Raw genomic sequence first — 24,185 nt, forward strand, 5'->3', positions numbered from 1 at the left:
GTTTGAAACGTGCTGTATTTAGGGTGAAGCTATCCGTCCTCCAGCATTGCCACACACACACACTGTTGTGGGCTTCAGCAAAGACGGTTTACTTCTCATACACTCAGCCAGCCAGCCAGCCAGTCAATCAGTCACTCAGCCAGCCAGCCTGCCAGTCAGCCAGTCAATCAGTCACTTACCCTGCCAGTCAGTCAGCCAGTCACTCAGCCAGTCAGCCAGTCACTCAGCCAGTCACTCAGCCAGTCACTCAGCCAGTCACTCGGCCAGCCAGTCACTCGGCCAGCCAGTCACTCGGTCAGTCACTCAGCCAACCAGTCAGTCAGTCAGTCAGTCACTCAGCCAGCCAGCCAGCCAGTCAGTCACTCAGCCAGCCAGCCAGTCACTCAGCCAGTCAGTCAGTCACTCAGCCAACCAGTCAGGCTGTGCCCCTGCCCAGTCACTCAGCCAGCCAGTCAGTCACTCAGCCAGCCAGCCAGTCAGTCACTCAGCCAGCCAGCCAGTCAGTCACTCAGCCAGCCAGTCAGTCACTCAGCCAGCCAGTCAGGCTGTGCCCCTGCCCAGTCACTCAGCCAGCCAGTCAGTCACTCAGCCAGCCAGTCAGTCACTCAGCCAGCCAGTCACTCAGCCAGCCAGTCAGTCACTCAGCCAGCCAGTCAGTCACTCAGCCAGCCAGTCAGGCTGTGCCCCTGCCCAGTCACTCAGCCAGCCAGTCAGTCACTCAGCCAGCCAGTCAGTCACTCAGCCAGCCAGTCAGTCACTCAGCCAGCCAGTCAGTCACTCAGCCAGCCAGTCAGTCACTCAGCCAGCCAGTCAGTCACTCAGCCAGCCAGTCAGGCTGTGCCCCTGCCCAGTCAAGTGAAATCCATAGATTAGGGTCTAATGAATTGATTTAAATGGACAATTTTCCTTCTTTGAACTGTAATTCAGTCAAATCCTATAAATTGTTGCAAGTTGTGTTTTTAACTAATTTTCCTTCAGTAGTTAATTGCCTTGTCTTTCTGGCTCAGGTTGGATCAAATCAAATCAAATCAAATTGTATTGGTCACATACACATGGTTAGCAGATGTTATTGGTCACATACACATGGTTAACAGATGTTATTGGTCACATACACATGGTTAGCAGATGTTATTGGTCACATACACATGGTTAGCAGATGTTATTGGTCACATACACATGGTTAGCAGATGTTAATGGTCACATACACATGGTTAGCAGATGTTAATGGTCACATACACATGGTTAGCAGATGGTATTGGTCACATACACATGGTTAGCAGATGTTATTGGTCACATACACATGGTTAGCAGATGTTATTGGTCACATACACATGGCTAGCAGATGTTATTGGTCACATACACATGGTTAGCAGATGTTATTGGTCACATACACATGGTTAGCAGATGTTATTGGTCACATACACATGGCTAGCAGATGTTATTGGTCACATACACATGGTTAGCAGATGTTAATGGTCACATACACATGGTTAGCAGATGGTATTGGTCACATACACATGGTTAGCAGATGTTATTGGTCACATACACATGGTTAGCAGATGTTATTGGTCACATACACATGGCTAGCAGATGTTATTGGTCACATACACATGGTTAGCAGATGTTATTGGTCACATACACATGGTTAGCAGATGTTATTGGTCACATACACATGGTTAGCAGATGTTAATGGTCACATACACATGGTTAGCAGATGTTATTGGTCACATACACATGGTTAGCAGATGTTAATGGTCACATACACATGGTTAGCAGATGTTATTGGTCACATACACATGGTTAGCAGATGTTATTGGTCACATACACATGGTTAGCAGATGTTAATGGTCACATACACATGGTTAGCAGATGTTATTGGTCACATACACATGGTTAGCAGATGTTATTGGTCACATACACATGGTTAGCAGATGTTATTGGTCACATACACATGGTTAGCAGATGTTAGAGACAGACGGAGAGACAGACGAAGAGACAGACGGAGAGACAGACGGAGAGACAGACGGAGAGACAGACGGAGAGACAGACGGAGAGACAGACGGAGAGACAGACGGAGAGACAGACGGAGAGACAGACGGAGAGACAGACGGAGAGACAGACGGAGAGACAGACGGAGAGACAGACGGAGAGACAGACGGAGAGACAGACGGAGAGACAGACGGAGAGACAGACGGAGAGACAGACGGAGAGACAGACGGAGAGACAGACGGAGAGACAGACGGAGAGACAGACGGAGAGACAGACGGAGAGACAGACGGAGAGACAGACGGAGAGACAGACGGAGAGACAGACGGAGAGACAGACGGAGAGACAGACGGAGAGACAGACGGAGAGACAGACGGAGAGACAGACGGAGAGACAGACGGAGAGACAGACGGAGAGACAGACGGAGAGACAGACGGAGAGACAGACGGAGAGACGGACAGACGGACAGACGGACAGACGGACAGACGGACAGACGGACAGACGGACAGACGGACAGACGGACAGACGGACAGACGGACAGACGGACAGACGGACAGACGGACAGACGGACAGACGGACAGAGGGACAGACGGACAGAGGGACAGACGGACAGAGGGACAGACGGACAGAGGGACAGACGGACAGAGGGACAGACGGACAGAGAGACAGACGGACAGAGAGACAGACGGACAGAGAGACAGACGGACAGAGAGACAGACGGACAGAGAGACAGACGGACAGAGAGACAGACGGACAGAGAGACAGACGGACAGAGAGACAGACGGACAGAGAGACAGACAGAGAGACAGACAGAGAGACAGAGAGACCATTTCAGAGGGTTCATTCTAGGTCAGTGAACAGCTGAGATGTACAGGTTTCTGGACCAAACAATCCACTGACTCCCAGCTGTTTTAATCTGTGACTCTGCGTTTGTGTCTGATGGGAAGTCATTGCGTAGTGAATCCACTCCTCTCCTGATTCTGCAGCATACATACCGTAGTCCTCTTCTATCTTTCTATTGGTTGTCTTCCAGTCCAGCGAGCAGAGCGATTATTCACCGCGCCAGGCTACGGGCAGAAAACCAATAAATTGATTTATACAGATTGAATGCACCAGATGCTCCCGGTGAATCAGGCTCCTGAACGTCACGTAAATCTGAGCTTGTTGATCTGTGATGGTGATGTATTCGGTCCCATCCGGACACAGCCGTTACTCTCCTCTGGGTTTATATAGGACCCACACGGAGGCTGCTTCACAAATACTGTTCTATTGTCTATGTGGTACCCTCAGGGTCTGGTCAGAATGTACAGTGTGTTTACATCATTCTCCCTGGGGGATAGTGTAGTGAGAATACACTCTGAATATACAGTGTGTTTACATCATTCTCCCTGGGGGATAGTGTAGTGAGAATACACTCTGAATATACAGTGTGTTTACATCATTCTCCCTGGGGGACAGCGGAGTCAATCACCACCTTCCGGAGACACCTGAAACCCCACCTCTTTAAGGAATACCTAGGATAGGATAAGTAATCCCTCTCACCCCCCCCTTTAAGATTTAGATGCACTATTGTAAAGTGACTGTTCCACTGGATGTCATAAGGTGAATGCACCAATTTGTAAGTCGCTCTGGATAAGAGCGTCTGCTAAATGACTTAAATGTAAATGTAGTGAAGATGTAGTGAGAATACACTCTGAATATACAGTGTGTTTACATCATTCTCCCTGGGGGATAGTGTAGTGAGAATACACTCTACCATATGGACTGGATACAACACAATTATTGCAGTTCAGATTATTGGACTCCTAGGTGTCCTGACTGAGGATGGGATTGTGTATGATTCATGTGTGTTGTGTTCTGGTTGTCTGGTTCAGTGGGCGGGGCTCTAACTGGTTGTCTGGTTCGGTGGGCGGGGCTCTAACTGGTTGTCTGGTTCAGTGGGCGGGGCTCTAACTGGTTGTCTGGTTCAGTGGGCGGGGCTCTAACTGGTTGTCTGGTTCAGTGGGCGGGGCTCTAACTGGTTGTCTGGTTCAGTGGGCGGGGCTCTAACTGGTTGTCTGGTTCAGTGGGCGGGGCTCTAACTGGTTGTCTGGTTCAGTGTGCGGGGCTATAACTGGTTGTCTGGTTCAGTGGGCGGGGCTCTAACTGGTTGTCTGGTTCGGTGGGCCTGGGCTCTAACTGGTTGTCTGGTTCAGTGGGCGGGGCTCTAACTGGTTGTCTGGTTCAGTGGGCGGGGCTCTAACTGGTTGTCTGGTTCAGTGGGCGGGGCTCTAACTGGTTGTCTGGTTCAGTGGGCGGGGCTCTAACTGGTTGTCTGGTTCAGTGGGCCTGGGCTCTAACTGGTTGTCTGGTTCAGTGGGCGGGGCTCTAACTGGTTATATCCTTTCCTCCCCCTGCAGCCAAAGACAAATCGGAGAAGATATTCGCCCTGTCGTTTGTGAAGCTGATGAGGTACGATGGGACGACCCTGAGGGACGGAGAGCACGATCTCATCGTATACAAGGTATGTAATATACAGGGTAGGTAATATAACACCACCTCATCGTATACAGGGTAATATAACACCACCTCATCGTATTCAGGGTAGGTAATATAACACCACCTCATCGTATTCAGGGTAGGTAATATAACACCACCTCATCGTATTCAGGGTAGGTAATATAACACCACCTCATCGTATACAGGGTAGGTAATATAACACCACCTCATTGTATACAGGGTAGGTAATATAACACCACCTCATCGTATACAGGGTAGGTAATATAACACCACCTCATTGTATACAGGGTAGGTAATATAACACCACCTCATCGTATACAGGGTAGGTAATATAACACCACCTCATCGTATACAGGGTAGGTAATATAACACCACCTCATCGTATTCAGGGTAGGTAATATAACACCACCTCATCGTATTCAGGGTAATATAACACCACCTCATCGTATACAGGGTAGGTAATATAACACCACCTCATCGTATACAGGGTAGGTAATATAACACCACCTCATCGTATACAGGGTAGGTAATATAACACCACCTCATCGTATTCAGGGTAGGTAATATAACACCACCTCATCGTATACAGGGTAGGTAATATAACACCACCTCATCGTATTCAGGGTAATATAACACCACCTCATCGTATTCAGGGTAGGTACTATAACACCACCTCATCGTATACAGGGTAGGTAATATAACACCACCTCATCGTATTCAGGGTAGGTAATATAACACCACCTCATCGTATACAGGGTAGGTAATATAACACCACCTCATCGTATTCAGGGTAATATAACACCACCTCATCATATACAGGTAATATAACACCACCTCATCGTATACAGGGTAGGTAATATAACACCACCTCATCGTATACAGGTAATATAACACCACCTCATCGTATTCAGGGTAGGTAATATAACACCACCTCATCGTATTCAGGGTAGGTAATATAACACCACCTCATCGTATTCAGGGTAGGTAATATAACACCACCTCATCGTATACAGGTAATATAACACCACCTCATCGTATTCAGGGTAGGTAATATAACACCACCTCATTGTATTCAGGGTAGGTAATATAACACCACCTCATCGTATTCAGGGTAGGTAATATAACACCACCTCATCGTATACAGGTAATATAACACCACCTCATCGTATTCAGGGTAGGTAATATAACACCACCTCATCGTATTCAGGGTAGGTAATATAACACCACCTCATTGTATTCAGGGTAGGTAATATAACACCACCTCATTGTATTCAGGGTAGGTAATATAACACCACCTCATCGTATTCAGGGTAGGTAATATAACACCACCTCATCGTATTCAGGGTAGGTAATATAACACCACCTCATCGTATTCAGGGTAGGTAATATAACACCACCTCATCGTATACAGGTAATATAACACCACCTCATCGTATACAGGTAATATAACACCACCTCATCGTATTCAGGGTAGGTAATATAACACCACCTCATCGTATACAGGTAATATAACACCACCTCATCGTATACAGGGTAGGTAATATAACACCACCTCATCGTATACAGGGTAGGTAATATAACACCACCTCATCGTATACAGGTAATATAACACCACCTCATCGTATTCAGGGTAGGTAATATAACACCACCTCATCGTATTCAGGGTAGGTAATATAACACCACCTCATCGTATACAGGTAATATAACACCACCTCATCGTATACAGGGTAGGTAATATAACACCACCTCATCGTATACAGGGTAGGTAATATAACACCACCTCATCGTATACAGGTAATATAACACCACCTCATCGTATTCAGGGTAGGTAATATAACACCACCTCATTGTATTCAGGGTAGGTAATATAACACCACCTCATCGTATTCAGGGTAGGTAATATAACACCACCTCATCGTATACAGGTAATATAACACCACCTCATCGTATTCAGGGTAGGTAATATAACACCACCTCCTCGTATTCAGGGTAGGTAATATAACACCACCTCATTGTATTCAGGGTAGGTAATATAACACCACCTCATTGTATTCAGGGTAGGTAATATAACACCACCTCATCGTATTCAGGGTAGGTAATATAACACCACCTCATCGTATTCAGGGTAGGTAATATAACACCACCTCATCGTATTCAGGGTAGGTAATATAACACCACCTCATCGTATACAGGTAATATAACACCACCTCATCGTATTCAGGGTAGGTAATATAACACCACCTCATCGTATTCAGGGTAGGTAATATAACACCACCTCATCGTATACAGGTAATATAACACCACCTCATCGTATACAGGGTAGGTAATATAACACCACCTCATCGTATACAGGGTAGGTAATATAACACCACCTCATCGTATACAGGTAATATAACACCACCTCATCGTATTCAGGGTAGGTAATATAACACCACCTCATCGTATTCAGGGTAGGTAATATAACACCACCTCATCGTATACAGGTAATATAACACCACCTCATCGTATACAGGGTAGGTAATATAACACCACCTCATCGTATACAGGGTAGGTAATATAACACCACCTCATCGTATACAGGTAATATAACACCACCTCATCGTATTCAGGGTAGGTAATATAACACCACCTCATCGTATTCAGGGTAGGTAATATAACACCACCTCATCGTATTCAGGGTAGGTAATATAACACCACCTCATCGTATTCAGGGTAGGTAATATAACACCACGGACCAGGTATATGTGATTGTGTAATTCTGTATGACCCCCAGGCGGAGGCTAAGAAGCTGGAGGACTCGTCTCTGTACCTGAACCTGCCTGCTACCAAGGTGGAGCTGGAGGAGAAGGGATTGTCCACTACAGGGAAGGGTTCACACAACCTGGGCAACTGTACCATCAGCAAGGACTCCTTTCAGATAGCAACCCTGGTGTGTTCCACCAAGCTCACACAGAACGGTAAAGAGACTCCCTCCCTCTAGCACTCTCTCCTTCCAGTCCACTACAGCCTTCTCTCCCTCCTCTCCCTCCTATACTTTCTCTCTCTCTCTCTCCCTCTCCCTCCAGCCCTCCCTACTTCGCTCTCTCTCCACCGTTCTCTCTCTCTATCTCCATCTCTCACGCTCTCCCTCTCCCGCCAGCCCTCCTTACTTCTCCCTCTCCCTCTCCCCCCCACCAATCTCTCTCCATCCAGCCCTCTTTACTTCTCTCTCCCCTCCCCTCCCCTCCCTCCCTCCCTCCCTCCCTCCCTCCCTCCCTCCCTCCCCCTCCCTCCCTCCCTCCCTCCCTCCCTCCCTCCCTCCCTCCCTCCCTCCCCCCTCCCCCTCCCCCTCCCTACCAGTAAAATAATATAATATAATAATATATGCCATTTAGCAGACGCTTTTATCCAAAGCGACTTACAGTCATGTGTGCATACATTCTACGTATGGGTGGTCCCGGGGATCGAACCCACTACCCTGGCGTTACAAGCGCCATGCTCTACCGTTACAAAGGACCAAGCTGGTACATATGACATGCTGATCCTCATCTAGAACTGTACCGTTGGACACCTCATTATAACTATATAGAATGTGTGTTGCTTAGACTGGTGCTTTCTGCTGTGAACTTGACTCTTGGCTTCTGGGCTCATGGCATCCTCTCCTAGAATGAACCAAACCCTAGGATGGTTTTCAATCTGTCTCGGGCTACAAGATGGGATGAACATGGGAACAAAGACCAGGGAAAGACTGGGCCACTGACTACAACAGCCCATCTTTTGGCACTTTAAATTCGTAGTTTTACTAGCCTACAGCCATTTCCTGTCCCGTCCCACCACGAAGACACATTCTGAATAAAGAGCGCTCTGACTCAGATCATGTGAAACAGAGATGGAGATGAAGAATTAAAAGAAAGAGAATTTCTGCTATGCTCCCAGGGAGCCATTGAAACAACTCAGTGTTGTTTAAGTACCTCTCCATTACAGTCCAGTCACATAGCAGCTATATGCAGCAGTTCTCTCTCTCTCTCTCTACCTCTTCTCTCACGAATGAGAGGCTGCTGCATATCACAACGCTGCATCCTATACCCTATATAGGGCACTGCTTTTGACCAGAGCTTGGTGACAGAGCTTTCTCCTCATGTTCTTCTCTACTGTGTTTCTCCTCATGTTCTTCTCTCTCTGTTTCTCCTCATGTTCTTCTCTCTCTGTTTCTCCTCATGTTCTTCTCTCTCTGTTTCTCCTCATGTTCTTCTCTCTCTGTTTCTCCTCATGTTCTTCTCTCTCTGTTTCTCCTCATGTTCTTCTCTCTCTGTTTCTCCTCAGGTTCTTCTCTCTCTGTGTTTCACCTCAGGTTCTTCTCTCTCTGTTTCTCCTCATGTTCTTCTCTCTCTGTTTCTCCTCATGTTCTTCTCTCTATGTGTTTCTCCTCATGTTCTTCTCTCTATGTGTTTCTCCACATGTTCTTCTCTCTCTGTTTCTCCTCATGTTCTTCTCTCTGTGTTTCTCCTCATGTTCTTCTCTCTCTGTTTCTCCTCATGTTCTTCTCTCTCTGTGTTTCTCCTCATGTTCTTCTCTCTCTCTGTTTCTCCTCATGTTCTTCTCTCTCTGTGTTTCACCTCAGGTTTTTCTCTCTCTGTTTCTCCTCATGTTCTTCTCTCTCTGTGTTTCTCCTCATGTTCTTCTCTCTATGTGTTTCTCCTCATGTTCTTCTCTCTCTGTTTCTCCTCATGTTCTTCTCGCTCTGTTTCTCCTCATGTTCTTCTCTCTCTGTGTTTCTCCTGACTTCCTTCTCTACTGTGTTTCTCCTGACTTCCTTCTCGACTGTGTTTCTCCTGATGTTCTTCTCGACTGTGTTTCTCCTGACTTCCTTCTCTACTGTGTTTCTCCTGACTTCCTTCTCTACTGTGTTTCTCCTGACTTCCTTCTCTACTGTGTTTCTCCTGACTTCCTTCTCTACTGTGTTTCTCCTGATGTTCTTCTCTCTGGGCCGGGGTCTGGGCCGGGGTCTGGGCCGGGGTCTGGGGCGGGGTCTGGGGTCTGAGGTGGGGTCTGAGGTTTTACACACCCTCCGTCCTCCCCCCTCCGTCCACCCCCTATTACACACCCTCCGTCCTCCCCCCTATTACACACCCTCCGTCCTCCCCCTATTACACACCCTCCGTCCTCCCCCTATTACACACCCTCTGTCCTCCCCCTCCGTCCTCCCCCTATCACTCACCCCCTGCTGACTGAGCCCCTCTCCTCACTCCGAAGTGTTACTAGAGATTTCCTCTACCTCATCTCAGTTTAAATATCTTTAATGTGCTTCCCTATGGACCGCCATCCAGCTTCCCGGATATCCCAGAGTCCCCGGCCCGTTTCCATCTGAGATGAAACTCTCCTTTTAATCAAGCTAGATTTATGCGTCCGCCAGCCCTGGGAGTCGACGGCGTTGGTGAGAAGTGGCTGTGGTCTCTTCTCTTCCCAGGGGGTTGGCACTACAGTCGTGGGACTTTGTCACAGGCAGAAGGACAGCTTGAGAAAATAGGGAGATGAAATGACCTGAGAGAGAGATCATCTGCAGTGCCTCCTCTCTACCCAGTATACTGAACCCTGATAGGTGGATACCCAGTATACTGAACCCTGATAGGTTGATACCCAGAAGTGCCTCCTCTCTAAACTTGTAGTGGTCAGATACACAGAGGTAAGAGCCTTGTGGAGCTCCTCTCCTCTCCTGTCTTTCTGATCGTTGCTGAGTGTTGGCGCTGCAGTTGTACAGATTTGTCACTCCTGGCGAGGCCTGTTTAAATAAGACCAGAGGACTGAACCCTGATAGGTGGATACCCAGAAGACTGAACCCTGATAGGTGGATACCCAGAAGACTGAACCCTGATAGGTGGATACCCAGAAGACTGAACCCTGATAGGTTGATACCCAGAAGACTGAACCCTGATAGGTGGATACCCAGAAGACTGAACCCTGATAGGTTGATACCCAGAAGACTGAACCCTGATAGGTGGATACCCAGAAGACTGAACCCTGATAGGTGGATACCCAGAAGACTGAACCCTGATAGGTGGATACCCAGAAGACTGAACCCTGATAGGTGGATACCCAGAAGACTGAACCCTGATAGGTTGATACCCAGGGTATTTATCACCTTCAGTGTCCAGAAGCTTGATTGACTCAAGTTACAGACAGAGAAGAGGAGGAAGGTGAGAGGGGGTTGAGTTTGAGGAGGGGGTCCCTTATGGCTCAGTTGGTAGAGTATGGTGCTTGCAACGACAGGGTTGAGTTTGAGGAGGGGGTCCCTTATGGCTCAGTTGGTAGAGCATGGTGCTTGCAACGACAGGGGTTGAGTTTGAGGAGGGGGTCCCTTATGGCTCAGTTGGTAGAGCATGGTGCTTGCAACGACAGGGGTTGAGTTTGAGGAGGGGGTCCCTTATGGCTCAGTTGGTAGAGCATGGTGCTTGCAACGATAGGGGTTGAGTTTGAGGAGGGGGTCCCTTATGGCTCAGTTGGTAGAGCATGGTGCTTGCAATGACAGGGGTTGTGGGTTTAGATTCCCACCGGGGACCAGTTGAAAATGTTTGTACTCATTACTGTAAGTCTCTCTGGAAGAGAACGAGCTAAATGACTCAAATGTACATGAATCAGAAGAGAGCAGAGGAGGGGGGGGGGGTGGAGGAGAGGGAGGCGGAACAGGGAGAGGAGGAGGAGTTATTAGGATTTTTTAAATTAATATTTTTTAAATTTAACCTTTATTTAACTAGGCAAGTCTGTTAATAACACACTCTTATTTACAATGATGGCCTAGGAACAGTGGGGTTAACTGGTCTAGGAACAGTGGGTTAACTGGTCTAGGAAGAGTGGGTTATCTGGTCTAGGAACAGTGGGTTATCTGGTCTAGGAACAGTGGGTTAACTGGTCTAGTGGGTTAACTGGTCTAGTGGGTTAACTGGTCTAGTGGGTTAACTGGTCTAGTGGGTTAACTGGTCTAGTGGGTTAACTGGTCTAGTGGGTTAACTGGTCTAGTGGGTTAACTTGTCTAGTGGGTTAACTGGTCTAGGAACAGTGGGTTAACTGGTCTAGGAACAGTGGGGTTAACTGGTCTAGGAACAGTGGGGTTAACTGGTCTAGGAACAGTGGGGTTAACTGGTCTAGGAACAGTGGGTTAACTGGTCTAGGAACAGTGGGGTTAACTGGTCTAGGAACAGTGGGGTTAACTGGTCTAGGAACAGTGGGGTTAACTGGTCTAGGAACAGTGGGGTTAACTGGTCTAGGAACAGTGGGGTTAACTGGTCTAGGAACAGTGGGGTTAACTGGTCTAGGAACAGTGGGTTAACTGGTCTAGGAACAGTGGGTTAACTGGTCTAGGAACAGTGGGTTAACTGGTCTAGGAACAGTGGGTTAACTGGTCTAGGAACAGTGGGTTAACTGGTCTAGGAACAGTGGGTTAACTGGTCTAGGAACAGTGGGTTAACTGGTCTAGGAACAGGGGTTAACTGGTCTAGGAACAGGGGTTAACTGGTCTAGGAACAGGGGGTTAACTGGTCTAGGAACAGGGGTTAACTGGTCTAGGAACAGGGGTTAACTGGTCTAGGAACAGGGGGTTAACTGGTCTAGGAACAGGGGTTAACTGGTCTAGGAACAGGGGGTTAACTGGTCTAGGAACAGGGGTTAACTGGTCTAGGAACAGGGGGTTAACTGGTCTAGGAACAGGGGGTTAACTGGTCTAGGAACAGGGGTTAACTGGTCTAGGAACAGTGGGTTAACTGGTCTAGGAACAGTGGGTTAACTGGTCTAGGAACAGTGGGTTAACTGGTCTAGGAACAGTGGGTTAACTGGTCTAGGAACAGTGGGTTAACTGGTCTAGGAACAGGGGGTTAACTGGTCTAGGAACAGGGGGTTAACTGGTCTAGGAACAGGGGGTTAACTGGTCTAGGAACAGGGGTTAACTGGTCTAGGAACAGGGGGTTAACTGGTCTAGGAACAGGGGGTTAACTGGTCTAGGAACAGGGGGTTAACTGGTCTAGGAACAGGGGGTTAATTGGTCTAGGAACAGTGGGTTAACTGGTCTAGGAACAGTGGTGTTAACCGCCTTGTTTGGGGCAGAACGACAGATTTTGACCTTGTCAGCTCGGGGATTGGATCTAGCAGTCTTTCGGGTTACTGGCCCAACTCTCTAACCACTAGGCTACCTGCTCTAACCACTAGGCTACCTGCTCTAACCACTAGGCTACCTGCTCTAACCACTAGGCTACCTGCTCTAACCACTAGGCTACCTGCTCTAACCACTAGGCTACCTGCTCTAACCACTAGGCTACCTGCTCTAACCACTAGGCTACCTGCTCTAACCACTAGGCTACCTGCTCTAACCACTAGGCTACCTGCTCTAAACACTAGGCTACCTGCTCTAACCACTAGGCTACCTGCTCTAACCACTAGGCTACCTGCTCTAACCACTAGGCTACCTGCTCTAACCACTAGACTACCTGCTCTAACCACTAGACTACCTGCTCTAACCACTAGACTACCTGCTCTAACCACTAGGCTACCGTTCTGTCTGCCTGCCTGCCGTTCTGTCTGTCTGTCTGCCGTTCTGCCTGTCTGCCGTTCTGCCTGTCTGCCGTTCTGTCTGTCTGCCGTTCTGTCTGTCTGCCGTTCTGTCTGTCTGCCGTTCTGTCTGTCTGCCGTTCTGTCTGTCTGCCGTTCTGTCTGTCTGCCGTTCTGTCTGTCTGCCGTTCTGTCTGTCTGCCGTTCTGTCTGTCTGCCGTTCTGTCTGTCTGCCGTTCTGTCTGTCTGCCGTTCTGTCTGTCTGCCGTTCTGTCTGTCTGCCGTTCTGTCTGTCTGTCTGCCGTTCTGTCTGTCTGCCGTTCTGTCTGTCTGTCTGCCGTTTTGTCTGTCTGTCTGCCGTTTTGTCTGTCTGTCTGCCGTTTTGTCTGTCTGTCTGCCGTTTTGTCTGTCTGCCGTTTTGTCTGTCTGCCGTTTTGTCTGTCTGCCGTTTTGTCTGTCTGCCGTTTTGTCTGTCTGCCGTTTTGTCTGTCTGTCTGCCGTTTTGTCTGTCTGTCTGCCGTTTTGTCTGTCTGTCTGCCGTTTTGTCTGTCTGTCTGCCGTTCTGTCTGCCTGCCTCCCGTTCTGTCTGTCTGTCTGTCTGCCGTTCTGCCTGTCTGTCTGCCGTTCTGTCTGCCTGTCTGCCGTTCTGCCTGTCTGTCTGCTGTTCTGTCTGCCGTTCTGTCTGCCTGTCTGCCGTTCTGCCTGTCTGTCTGCTGTTCTGCCTGCCGTTCTGCCTGTCTGTCTGCTGTTCTGCCTGCCGTTCTGCCTGTCTGTCTGCCGTTCTGCCTGTCTGCCGTTCTGCCTGTCTGCCGTTCTGCCTGTCTGCCGTTTTGTCCGCCTGTCTGCCGTTCTGCCTGTCTGCCGTTTTGTCCGCCTGTCTGCCGTTCTGCCTGTCTGCCGTTCTGCCTGTCTGCCGTTCTGCCTGTCTGCCGTTCTGCCTGTCTGCCGTTCTGCCTGTCTGCCGTTCTGCCTGTCTGCCGTTCTGCCTGTCTGCCTGTCTGCCGTCCTGTCCGCCTGTCTGCCGTTCTGCCGTTTTGTCTGTCTGCCTGTCTGCCGTTCTGCCGTTCTGCCTGTCCGCCTGTCTGCCGTTCTGTCTGTCTGCCGTTCTGTCTGTCTGCCGTTCTGTCTGTCTGCCGTTCTGTCTGCCTGCCGTTCTGTCTGCCTGCCGTTCTGTCTGTCTGCCGTTCTGTCTGTCTGCCGTTCTGTCTGTCTGCCGTTTTGTCTGTCTGCCGTTTTGTCTGTCTGCCGTTTTGTCTGTCTGCCGTTTTGTCTGTCTGCCGTTTTGTCTGTCTGCCGTTTTGTCTGTCTGCCGTTTTGTCTATCTGCCGTTTTGTCTGTCTGCCGTTTTGTCTGTCTGCCGTTTTGTCTGTCTGCCGTTTTGTCTGTCTGCCGTTTTGTCTGTCTGCCGTTTTGTCTGTCTGCCGTTTTGTCTGTCTGCCGTTTTGTCTGTCTGCCGTTTTGTCTGTCTGCCGTTTTGTCTGTCTGCCGTTTTGTCTGTCTGCCGTTTTGTCTGTCTGCCGTTTTGTCTGTCTGCCGTTTTGTCTGTCTGCCGTTTTGCCGTTCTGTCTGCCGTTTTGCCGTTCTGTCTGTCTGCCGTTCTGTCTGTCTGCCGTTCTGTCTGTCTGCCGTCTAGCGTAGAGGACCGTCTAGACCGTCTAGCGTAGAGGACCGTCTAGACCGTCTAGCGTAGAGGACCGTCTAGACCGTCTAGCGTAGAGGACCGTCTAGACCGTCTAGCGTAGAGGACCGTCTAGACCGTCTAGCGTAGAGGACCGTCTAGACCGTCTAGCGTAGAGGACCGTCTAGACCGTCTAGCGTAGAGGACCGTCTAGACCGTCTAGCGTAGAGGACCGTCTAGACCGTCTAGCGTAGAGGACCGTCTAGACCGTCTAGCGTAGAGGACCGTCTAGACCGTCTAGCGTAGAGGACCGTCTAGACCGTCTAGCGTAGAGGACCGTCTAGACCGTCTAGCGTAGAGGACCGTCTAGACCGTCTAGCGTAGAGGACCGTCTAGCGTAGAGGACCGTCTAGACCGTCTAGCGTGGAGGACCGTCTAGACCGTCTAGCGTAGAGGACCGTCTAGACCGTCTAGCGTGGAGGGCCGTCTAGACCGTCTAGCGTGGAGGGCCGTCTAGACCGTCTAGCGTAGAGGACCGTCTAGGCCGTCTAGCGTAGAGGACCGTCAAGTGTAGAAATCCTGTCTTCCTGTTCCTCTCATTCAGTCCAAAAGGTTTGTGTCAGATGTTGTTGAACAGAGCTGACATCTTTCCTCTAAAAGTCAGGCTGTCATTGTAAATCACAGTTAGATGTGAATAAAGGGGAAACATCTGTCCTCTCTTTTGTCTGTTCTGTCTCGTATAGTGGATCTGTTGGGTCTGTCCTCTGTTCTGTCTGTTATGTCTCATATAGTGGGTCTGTTGGGTCTGTCCTCTCTTCTATCTGTTATGTCTCGTATAGTGGTTCTGTTGGGTCTGTCCTCTGTTCTGTCTGTTATGTCTCGTATAGTGGGTCTGTTGGGTCTGTTGTAGTAACATCTGTCTGTCCTCTCTTCTATCTGTTATGTCTCGTATAGTGGGTCTGTTGGGTCTGTCCTCTGTTCTGTCTGTTATGTCTCGTATAGTGGGTCTGTTGGGTCTGTTGTAGTAACATCTGTCTGTCCTCTCTTCTTTCTGTTATGTCTCCTATAGTGGGTCTGCTGTAGTAACATCTGTCTGTCCTCTCTTCTCTCTGTTATGTCTCGTATAGTGGATCTGTTGTAGTAACATCTGTCTGTCCTCTCTTTTGTCTGTTCTGTCTCGTATAGTGGATCTGTTGGGTCTGTCCTCTCTTCTATCTGTTATGTCTCGTATAGTGGGTCTGTTGGGTCTGTCCTCTCTTCTATCTGTTATGTCTCGTATAGTGGGTCTGTTGGGTCTGTTGTAGTAACATCTGTCTGTCCTCTCTTTTGTCTGTTCTGTCTCGTATAGTGGATCTGTTGTAGTAACATCTGTCTGTCCTCTCTTTTGTCTGTTCTGTCTCGTATAGTGGGTCTGTTGGGTCTGTCCTCTCTTCTGTCTGTTATGTCTCGTATAGTGGGTCTGTTGGGTCTGTCCTCTCTTCTATCTGTTCTGTCTCGTATAGTGGGTCTGTTGGGTCTGTCCTCTCTTCTGTCTGTTCTGTCTCGTATAGTGGGTCTGTTGGGTCTGTTGTAGTAACACATCTGTCTGTCCTCTCTTCTGTCTGTTATGTCTCTTATAGTGGATCTGTTGGGCCTGCTGAAGTGGCGCTCCAACACCAGCCTGCTACAGCAGAACCTCCGACAGCTGATGAAGGTCGAGGGAGGAGAGGTCGTCAAGGTGAGAGATCAAAGTTCATAGGTAACACAATATGACCCATTAGGAGTTTTTTATTTTATTTGTATTTTTTAACATTTGAATTATTTAACCAGTTTGTCCCATTTGAGGTCAACTGACCAAGAAAGCAGCTTGGAACCCTGAGTTCTAGAGGAAGGGTTTGTATTCTCCTGTATAGAGGTTCCATTTTAGTATCTCACCCTTGATCAGTGTTGACAAGGCTCACTGTTATACCTTTGCAGTCTTCCTCTCTGTGTAAATTCACGTTCACATTTTTGTAATAAACTATACTATCAGTCTGATGACGGCTGTCTCAGGAAACATGTCCCCTTTATGGTTGTGTGGTCTGGGGTTCCGCTCACCAACCAAGAATTCACAAAATGGGACAAATGTCAAGTTGAAAATTTGAATCCAGAATTCTGCACAAAAAAAAAAAACCTCCATATTGTTAGGTTATAAATTGTATTTATTTTTCACCTTTCACCTTTATTTAACCAGGTAGGCTAATTGAGAACAAGTTCTCATTTACAATTGCGACCTGGCCAAGATAAAGCAAAGCAGTTCGACAGATACAACGACACAGAGTTACACATGGAGTAAAACAAACATACAGTCAATAATACAGTATAAACAAGTCTATATACAATGTGAACAAATGAGGTGAGAAGGGAGGTAAAGGCAAAAAAAGGCCATGGTGGCGAAGTAAATACAATATAGCAAGTAAAACACTGGAATGGTAGATTTGCAGTGGAAGAATGTGCAAAGTAGAAATAAAAATAATGGGGTGCAAAGGACCACTCTGCCAGGGCTCTCACCTCCTCCCAGTAGGATGTCTCGGCAGGGTTGGTAATCAGGCTTAACTCTGTTGTCGTCAGCAAACATGATGATTGATTTTACGCCTTTCATGGGTGAACACAGAGTACAGGAAGGGGCTGAGCACCCACCCCTGTGGGGCTCACCTTGTTCAGGATCAGCGTGGCAGAGGGATTGTTGCCTACCTTCACCTCTTGGGTTCGGCCCGTCAGGAAGTCCAACACCCAGTTGCACAGGGCAGAGTTCAGACCCAAGGCCTTGAGCTTAATGATGAGCTTTTGCAATTGAAGTGAGTTGTAACACGTTGTTGTTTCTTGTCGTTGTAGTTTCTGCAGGACACCCTTGATGCCCTGTTTAACATTATGATGGAGAACTCAGACAGTGACACGTTTGACACCCTGGTGTTTGATTCCTTGGTAAGTACAGGTTGTTTTTTATAACACACACACACATTAAATATTTGATTTTGTTCTGTTTCGTGTGTGAGGATATTATACTTTTATACCAGACTGTGGCGGTGTGCCCGTATCATACAGCTATGACTCATACACATTACTAATGTGTGCGTGTGTTGTCAGAGAGAAAGTTGACATAGATTCACTGTATCCCGTGTGGACAAACAGAATACAGAAAAGTTGTCCCAGATTGTCTCTCTGCCTCTGGTCTGCCTCAGGCATTGTGTGGTTTTGAAAGAAGGCTAAATACACACCTTACCACCGTTAGGAATGTTAGCTATGTGCCAGAGACAAGACAGGTCCTGGGTTAGAGACAACCAGAGGACAGGGAGGCCTACCTGTTGGGAGGCTAAATACACACCTTACCACCATTAGGAATGTTAGCTATGTGCCAGAGACAAGACAGGTCCTGGGTTAGAGACAACCAGAGGACAGGGAGGCCTACCTGTTGGGAGGCTAAATACACACCTTACCACCGTTAAGGAATGTTATCTATGTGCCAGAGACAAGACAGGTCCTGGGTTAGAGACAACCAGAGGACAGGGAGGCCTACCTGTTGGGAGGCTAAATACACACCTTACCACCGTTAGGAATGTTATCTATGTGCCAGAGACAAGACAGGTCCTGGGTTAGAGACAACCAGAGGACAGGGAGGCCTACCTGTTGGGAGGCCTACCTGTTGGGAGGCTAAATACACACCTTACCACCGTTAGGAATGTTAGCTATGTGCCAGAGACAAGACAGGTCCTGGGTTAGAGACAACCAGAGGACAGGGAGGCCTACCTGTTGGGAGGCTAAATACACACCTTACCACCGTTAGGAATGTTATCTATGTGCCAGAGACAAGACAGGTCCTGGGTTAGAGACAACCAGAGGACAGGGAGGCCTACCTGTTGGGAGGCTAAATACACACCTTACCACCGTTAGGAATGTTATCTATGTGCCAGAGACAAGACAGGTCCTGGGTTAGAGACAACCAGAGGACAGGGAGGCCTACCTGTTGGGAGGCCTACCTGTTGGGAGGCTAAATACACACCTTACCACCGTTAGGAATGTTAGCTATGTGCCAGAGACAAGACAGGTCCTGGGTTAGAGACAACCAGAGGACAGGGAGGCCTACCTGTTGGGAGGCTAAATACACACCTTACCACCGTTAGGAATGTTAGCTATGTGCCAGAGACAAGACAGGTCCTGGGTTAGAGACAACCAGAGGACAGGGAGGCCTACCTGTTGGGAGGCTAAATACACACCTTACCACCGTTAAGGAATGTTATCTATGTGCCAGAGACAAGACAGGTCCTGGGTTAGAGACAACCAGAGGACAGGGAGGCCTACCTGTTGGGAGGCCTACCTGTTGGGAGGCTAAATACACACCTTACCACCGTTAAGGAATGTTATCTATGTGCCAGAGACAAGACAGGTCCTGGGTTAGAGACAACCAGAGGACAGGGAGGCCTACCTGTTGGGAGGCCTACCTGTTGGGAGGCTAAATACACACCGTACCACCATTAAGGAATGTTATCTATGTGCCAGAGACAAGACAGGTCCTGGGTTAGAGACAACCAGAGGACAGGGAGGCCTACCTGTTGGGAGGCCTACCTGTTGGGAGGCTAAATACACACCGTACCACCATTAAGGAATGTTATCTATGTGCCAGAGACAAGACCGGTCCTGGGTTAGAGACAACCAGAGGACAGGGAGGCCTACCTGTTGGGAGGCTAAATACACACCTTACCACCGTTAGGAATGTTAGCTATGTGCCAGAGACAAGACAGGTCCTGGGTTAGAGACAACCAGAGGACAGGGAGGCCTACCTGTTGGGAGGCTAAATACACACCTTACCACAGTTAGGAATGTTAGCTATGTGCCAGAGACAAGACAGGTCCTGGGTTAGAGACAACCAGAGGACAGGGAGGCCTACCTGTTGGGAGGCCTACCTGTTGGGAGGCTAAATACACACCTTACCACCGTTAAGGAATGTTATCTATGTGCCAGAGACAAGACAGGTCCTGGGTTAGAGACAACCAGAGGACAGGGAGGCCTACCTGTTGGGAGGCCTACCTGTTGGGAGGCTAAATACACACCTTACCACCGTTAAGGAATGTTAGCTATGTGCCAGAGACAAGACAGGTCCTGGGTTAGAGACAACCAGAGGACAGGGAGGCCTACCTGTTGGGAGGCTAAATACACACCTTACCACCGTTAAGGAATGTTATCTATGTGCCAGAGACAAGACAGGTCCTGGGTTAGAGACAACCAGAGGACAGGGAGGCCTACCTGTTGGGAGGCCTACCTGTTGGGAGGCTAAATACACACCGTACCACCATTAAGGAATGTTATCTATGTGCCAGAGACAAGACAGGTCCTGGGTTAGAGACAACCAGAGGACAGGGAGGCCTACCTGTTGGGAGGCCTACCTGTTGGGAGGCTAAATACACACCGTACCACCATTAAGGAATGTTATCTATGTGCCAGAGACAAGACAGGTCCTGGGTTAGAGACAACCAGAGGACAGGGAGGCCTACCTGTTGGGAGGCTAAATACACACCTTACCACCGTTAGGAATGTTAGCTATGTGCCAGAGACAAGACAGGTCCTGGGTTAGAGACAACCAGAGGACAGGGAGGCCTACCTGTTGGGAGGCTAAATACACACCTTACCACAGTTAGGAATGTTAGCTATGTGCCAGAGACAAGACAGGTCCTGGGTTAGAGACAACCAGAGGACAGGGAGGCCTACCTGTTGGGAGGCCTACCTGTTGGGAGGCTAAATACACACCTTACCACCGTTAAGGAATGTTATCTATGTGCCAGAGACAAGACAGGTCCTGGGTTAGAGACAACCAGAGGACAGGGAGGCCTACCTGTTGGGAGGCTAAATACACACCTTACCACCGTTAAGGAATGTTAGCTATGTGCCAGAGACAAGACAGGTCCTGGGTTAGAGACAACCAGAGGACAGGGAGGCCTACCTGTTGGGAGGCTAAATACACACCTTACCACCATTAAGGAATGTTATCTATGTGCCAGAGACAAGACAGGTCCTGGGTTAGAGGACAGGGAGGCCTAGCTGTCGGGGAGGCCTAGCTGTCGGGGAGGCCTAGCTGTCGGGGAGGCCTAGCTGTCGGGGAGGCCTAGCTGTCGGGGAGGCCTAGCTGTCGGGGAGGCCTAGCTGTCGGGGAGGCCTAGCTGTCGGGGGAGGCCTAGCTGTCGGGAGGCCTAGCTGTCGGCATGCCGACCTGTTGGGAGGCCTACCTGTTCTGACCTGTTGGGAGGCCTAGCTGTTGGGAGGCCTAGCTGTTGGGAGGCCTACCCTAGCTGTTGGGAGGCCTACCCTAGCTGTTGGGAGGCCTACCTAGCTGTTGGGAGGCCTACCCTAGCTGTTGGGAGGCCTACCCTAGCTGTTGGGAGGCCTGTTGGGACCCTAGCTGTTGGGAGGCCTACCCTAGCTGTTGGGAGGCCTACCCTAGCTGTTGGGAGGCCTACCCTAGCTGTTGGGAGGCCTACCCTAGCTGTTGGGAGGCCTACCTAGCTGTTGGGAGGCCTACCCTAGCTGTTGGGAGGCCTACCCTAGCTGTTGGGAGGCCTACCTAGCTGTTGGGAGGCCTACCCTAGCTGTTGGGAGGCCTACCCTAGCTGTTGGGAGGCCTACCCTAGCTGTTGGGAGGCCTACCCTAGCTGTTGGGAGGCCTACCCTAGCTGTTGGGAGGCCTACCCTAGCTGTTGGGAGGCCTACCCTAGCTGTTGGGAGGCCTAGCTGTTGGGAGGCCTAGCTGTTGGGAGGCCTAGCTGTTGGGAGGCCTAGCTGTTGGGAGGCCTACCTAATAGATAACATTCCACTGAATGAAGTATTTGAGCCATCAGACTGTAGTCTATACCACAGATAAGTTACATCACAGGGTGGATCGTTAGTTGGATATTACACACACACACACACACACACACACACACACACACACACACACACACACACACACACACACACACACACACACACACACACACATCGTGCATGAGATCCTACAGCCCATGTATTTTCCTGCCAGACACAGTCTTAATTACGACACATCTCTCTAAAGCTGAGAGAAGTAGTCGACTAAATAGCTCTACATTAATAGAGCTGTTTCTCGTACTATATAATATGAAATCATCATCATCAATGTCTTTTTGTAGCTATTTCATTGATTTGAACTTCTGACGAACCTTTATTGTACAAAGCCTGTATCAGCAACTGTTATGTGATGTGGTTTTGTAATGGTCTACTCTGACTAGGAGATTACCAGCCGGCTCCTCTTATCCAGAGAGAAACTACAGAGAGGAAGGACGACTAACTGCGTCTTAGATTATCTGGGGGAAGAATATAGAATAGAGAGAAAATTGGCTTTTCATTATTTCCAATCTCATTTCATTTCCAATCTCTCTCTCTCCTTTTTTTTGTCCATTTTCAACGAAAGAAAGAAAAGGTCTAGTTTTGCCTCCCGACTCTTGTGACTGTGAGGTTTGTGTTTGTAAGGTTTGTGACTGTAAGGTTTGTGTTTGTAAGGTTTGTGACTGTAAGGTTTGTGTTTGTAATGACTGGTGTTTCTGTTTTGATCCTGGCAGGTATTCATAATTGGACTCATTGCAGACAGAAAGTTTCAGCACTTTAACCCCGTCCTTGAGACCTACATCAGGAAGCATTTCAGTGCTACTCTGGCGTACACGTGAGTAGCAGCTTATTACTGCTGGAGAAATGTACTGAGTGGACAAAACATTAGGAACACCTGCTCCTTCCGTGATATAGACTGACCGGGTGAATCCAAAGTCATGTGTCCTCCGATACACAACCCAACCAAGCCGCACTGCTTCTTAACACAGCGCCACCCAACCAAGCCGCACTGCTTCTTAACACAGCGCCACCCAACCAAGCGCCACCCAGCGCCACCCAACCAAGCCGCACTGCTTCTTAACACAGCGCCACCCAACCAAGCCGCACTGCTTCTTAACACAGCGCCACCCAACCAAGCGCCACCCAGCGCCACCCAACCAAGCCGCACTGCTTCTTAACACAGCGCCATCCAACCCGCCGCACCAATGTGTCGGAGGAAACACATGGCAACCTTGGTTAGCGCGCACTGCGCCCGGGCCGCCACAGGGGTCGCTGGTGCGCGACGAGACAAGGATTTCCCTCCCGGCCAAACCCTCCCTAACCCGGAGCGAAGCTAGGCCAATTGTGCGTCGCCCCACAGACCTACCGGTTACGGCCGGTTACGACAGAGCCTGGGCGGGAACCCAGGGACTCTGATGGCACAGCTGGCGCTGCAGTACAGCGCCCTTAACCACTGCGCCACCCGGGAGGCCCCTGCTTCTTCTTCTCCCTGTTGGAGCCTTGTACCAAGGCCATGTGCATAACGAGGGACTTAATCAATGCTGTACGTGTCCAATATGAACCAATACAACTGAACACAACGTAGGAGCGTCCCGGTGAGGTGGGTTCGTAACCGAATTTCCAGAACATCCCAGAATGGATCATCAACTGCTTGAATTTTGATTTCACCAGGAAGCAGACCACCGTGCTAAACTACTATGTAGGAGGGGAGGGGAGAGAAGGGGAGGCCTCTCATCTTTTTAAGTGGGAGAACTTGCACAATTGGTGGCTGACTAAATACTTTTTTGCCCCACTGTGTGTGTGTGTGTGTGTGTGTGTGTGTGTGTGTGTGTGTGTGTGTGTGTGTGTGTGTGTGTGTGTGTGTGTGTGTGTGTGTGTGTGTGTGTGTGTGTGTGTGTGTGTGTGTGTGTGTGTGTGTGTGTGTGTGTGTGTGTGTGTGTGTGTGTGTGTGTGTGTGTATATGTGTGTGTGTATATGTATCTAAATATATATGTATGTGTGTATATATGTGTGTGTGTGTATGTGTGTGTGTGTGTGTGTGTGTGTGTGTGTGTGTGTGTGTGTGTGTGTGTGTATATGTGTGTGTGTGTGTGTATATGTGTGTGTATATATGTATATATGTGTGTGTGTATATGTATATATGTGTGTGTGTATATGTATATATGTGTGTGTGTATATGTATCTAAATATATATGTGTGTGTGTATATGTATATATGTGTGTGTGTATATATGTATATATGTGTGTGTGTATATATGTATATATGTGTGTGTGTATATGTATATATGTGTGTATATGTATCTAAATATATATGTACATGTGTATGTTGTTCAGGAAGCTGACCAAGGTTCTGAAGAACTATGTGGAGAATGCAGAGAGGCTGACAGAACAGCTGCTGAAGGCCATTAAAGCTCTGGAGTACATATTCAAGTTTATAGTGCGTTCCAGGGTCCTCTTCAACCAGTAAGTGTAGACACACACACACTATATACACCTATACACCCCTATATACACACACACCTATATACACACACCCCTATATACACACACACCTATATACACACACACCTATATACACCCCTATATACCCCTATATACACCCTATATACCCCTATATACACACACCCCTATATACACACACACACTATATACACCTATACACCCCTATATACACACACACCTATATACACACACACCTATATACACACACCCCTATATAC

The 24,185-nt window shown here is 48.7% G+C and overlaps 1 protein-coding gene across 1 annotated transcript in view; it reads left to right on the forward strand.

Moving 5' to 3' along the window:
• The window catches only part of LOC124018336 (dedicator of cytokinesis protein 1-like), a 338,789-nt gene that overhangs the window by 117,860 nt on the left and 196,744 nt on the right, over positions 1-24,185 (forward strand). Inside the window, 6 exon segments of the mRNA XM_046333610.1 lie at positions 4,386-4,489; positions 7,259-7,442; positions 16,237-16,334; positions 17,471-17,560; positions 22,201-22,301; positions 23,800-23,928. Of these exon segments, the coding sequence (XP_046189566.1) occupies positions 4,386-4,489; positions 7,259-7,442; positions 16,237-16,334; positions 17,471-17,560; positions 22,201-22,301; positions 23,800-23,928 (706 nt within the window).

This window comes from Oncorhynchus gorbuscha, unplaced genomic scaffold (assembly GCF_021184085.1).
Source record: "Oncorhynchus gorbuscha isolate QuinsamMale2020 ecotype Even-year unplaced genomic scaffold, OgorEven_v1.0 Un_scaffold_480, whole genome shotgun sequence".
Taxonomy (NCBI): Eukaryota; Metazoa; Chordata; class Actinopteri; order Salmoniformes; family Salmonidae; genus Oncorhynchus; species Oncorhynchus gorbuscha.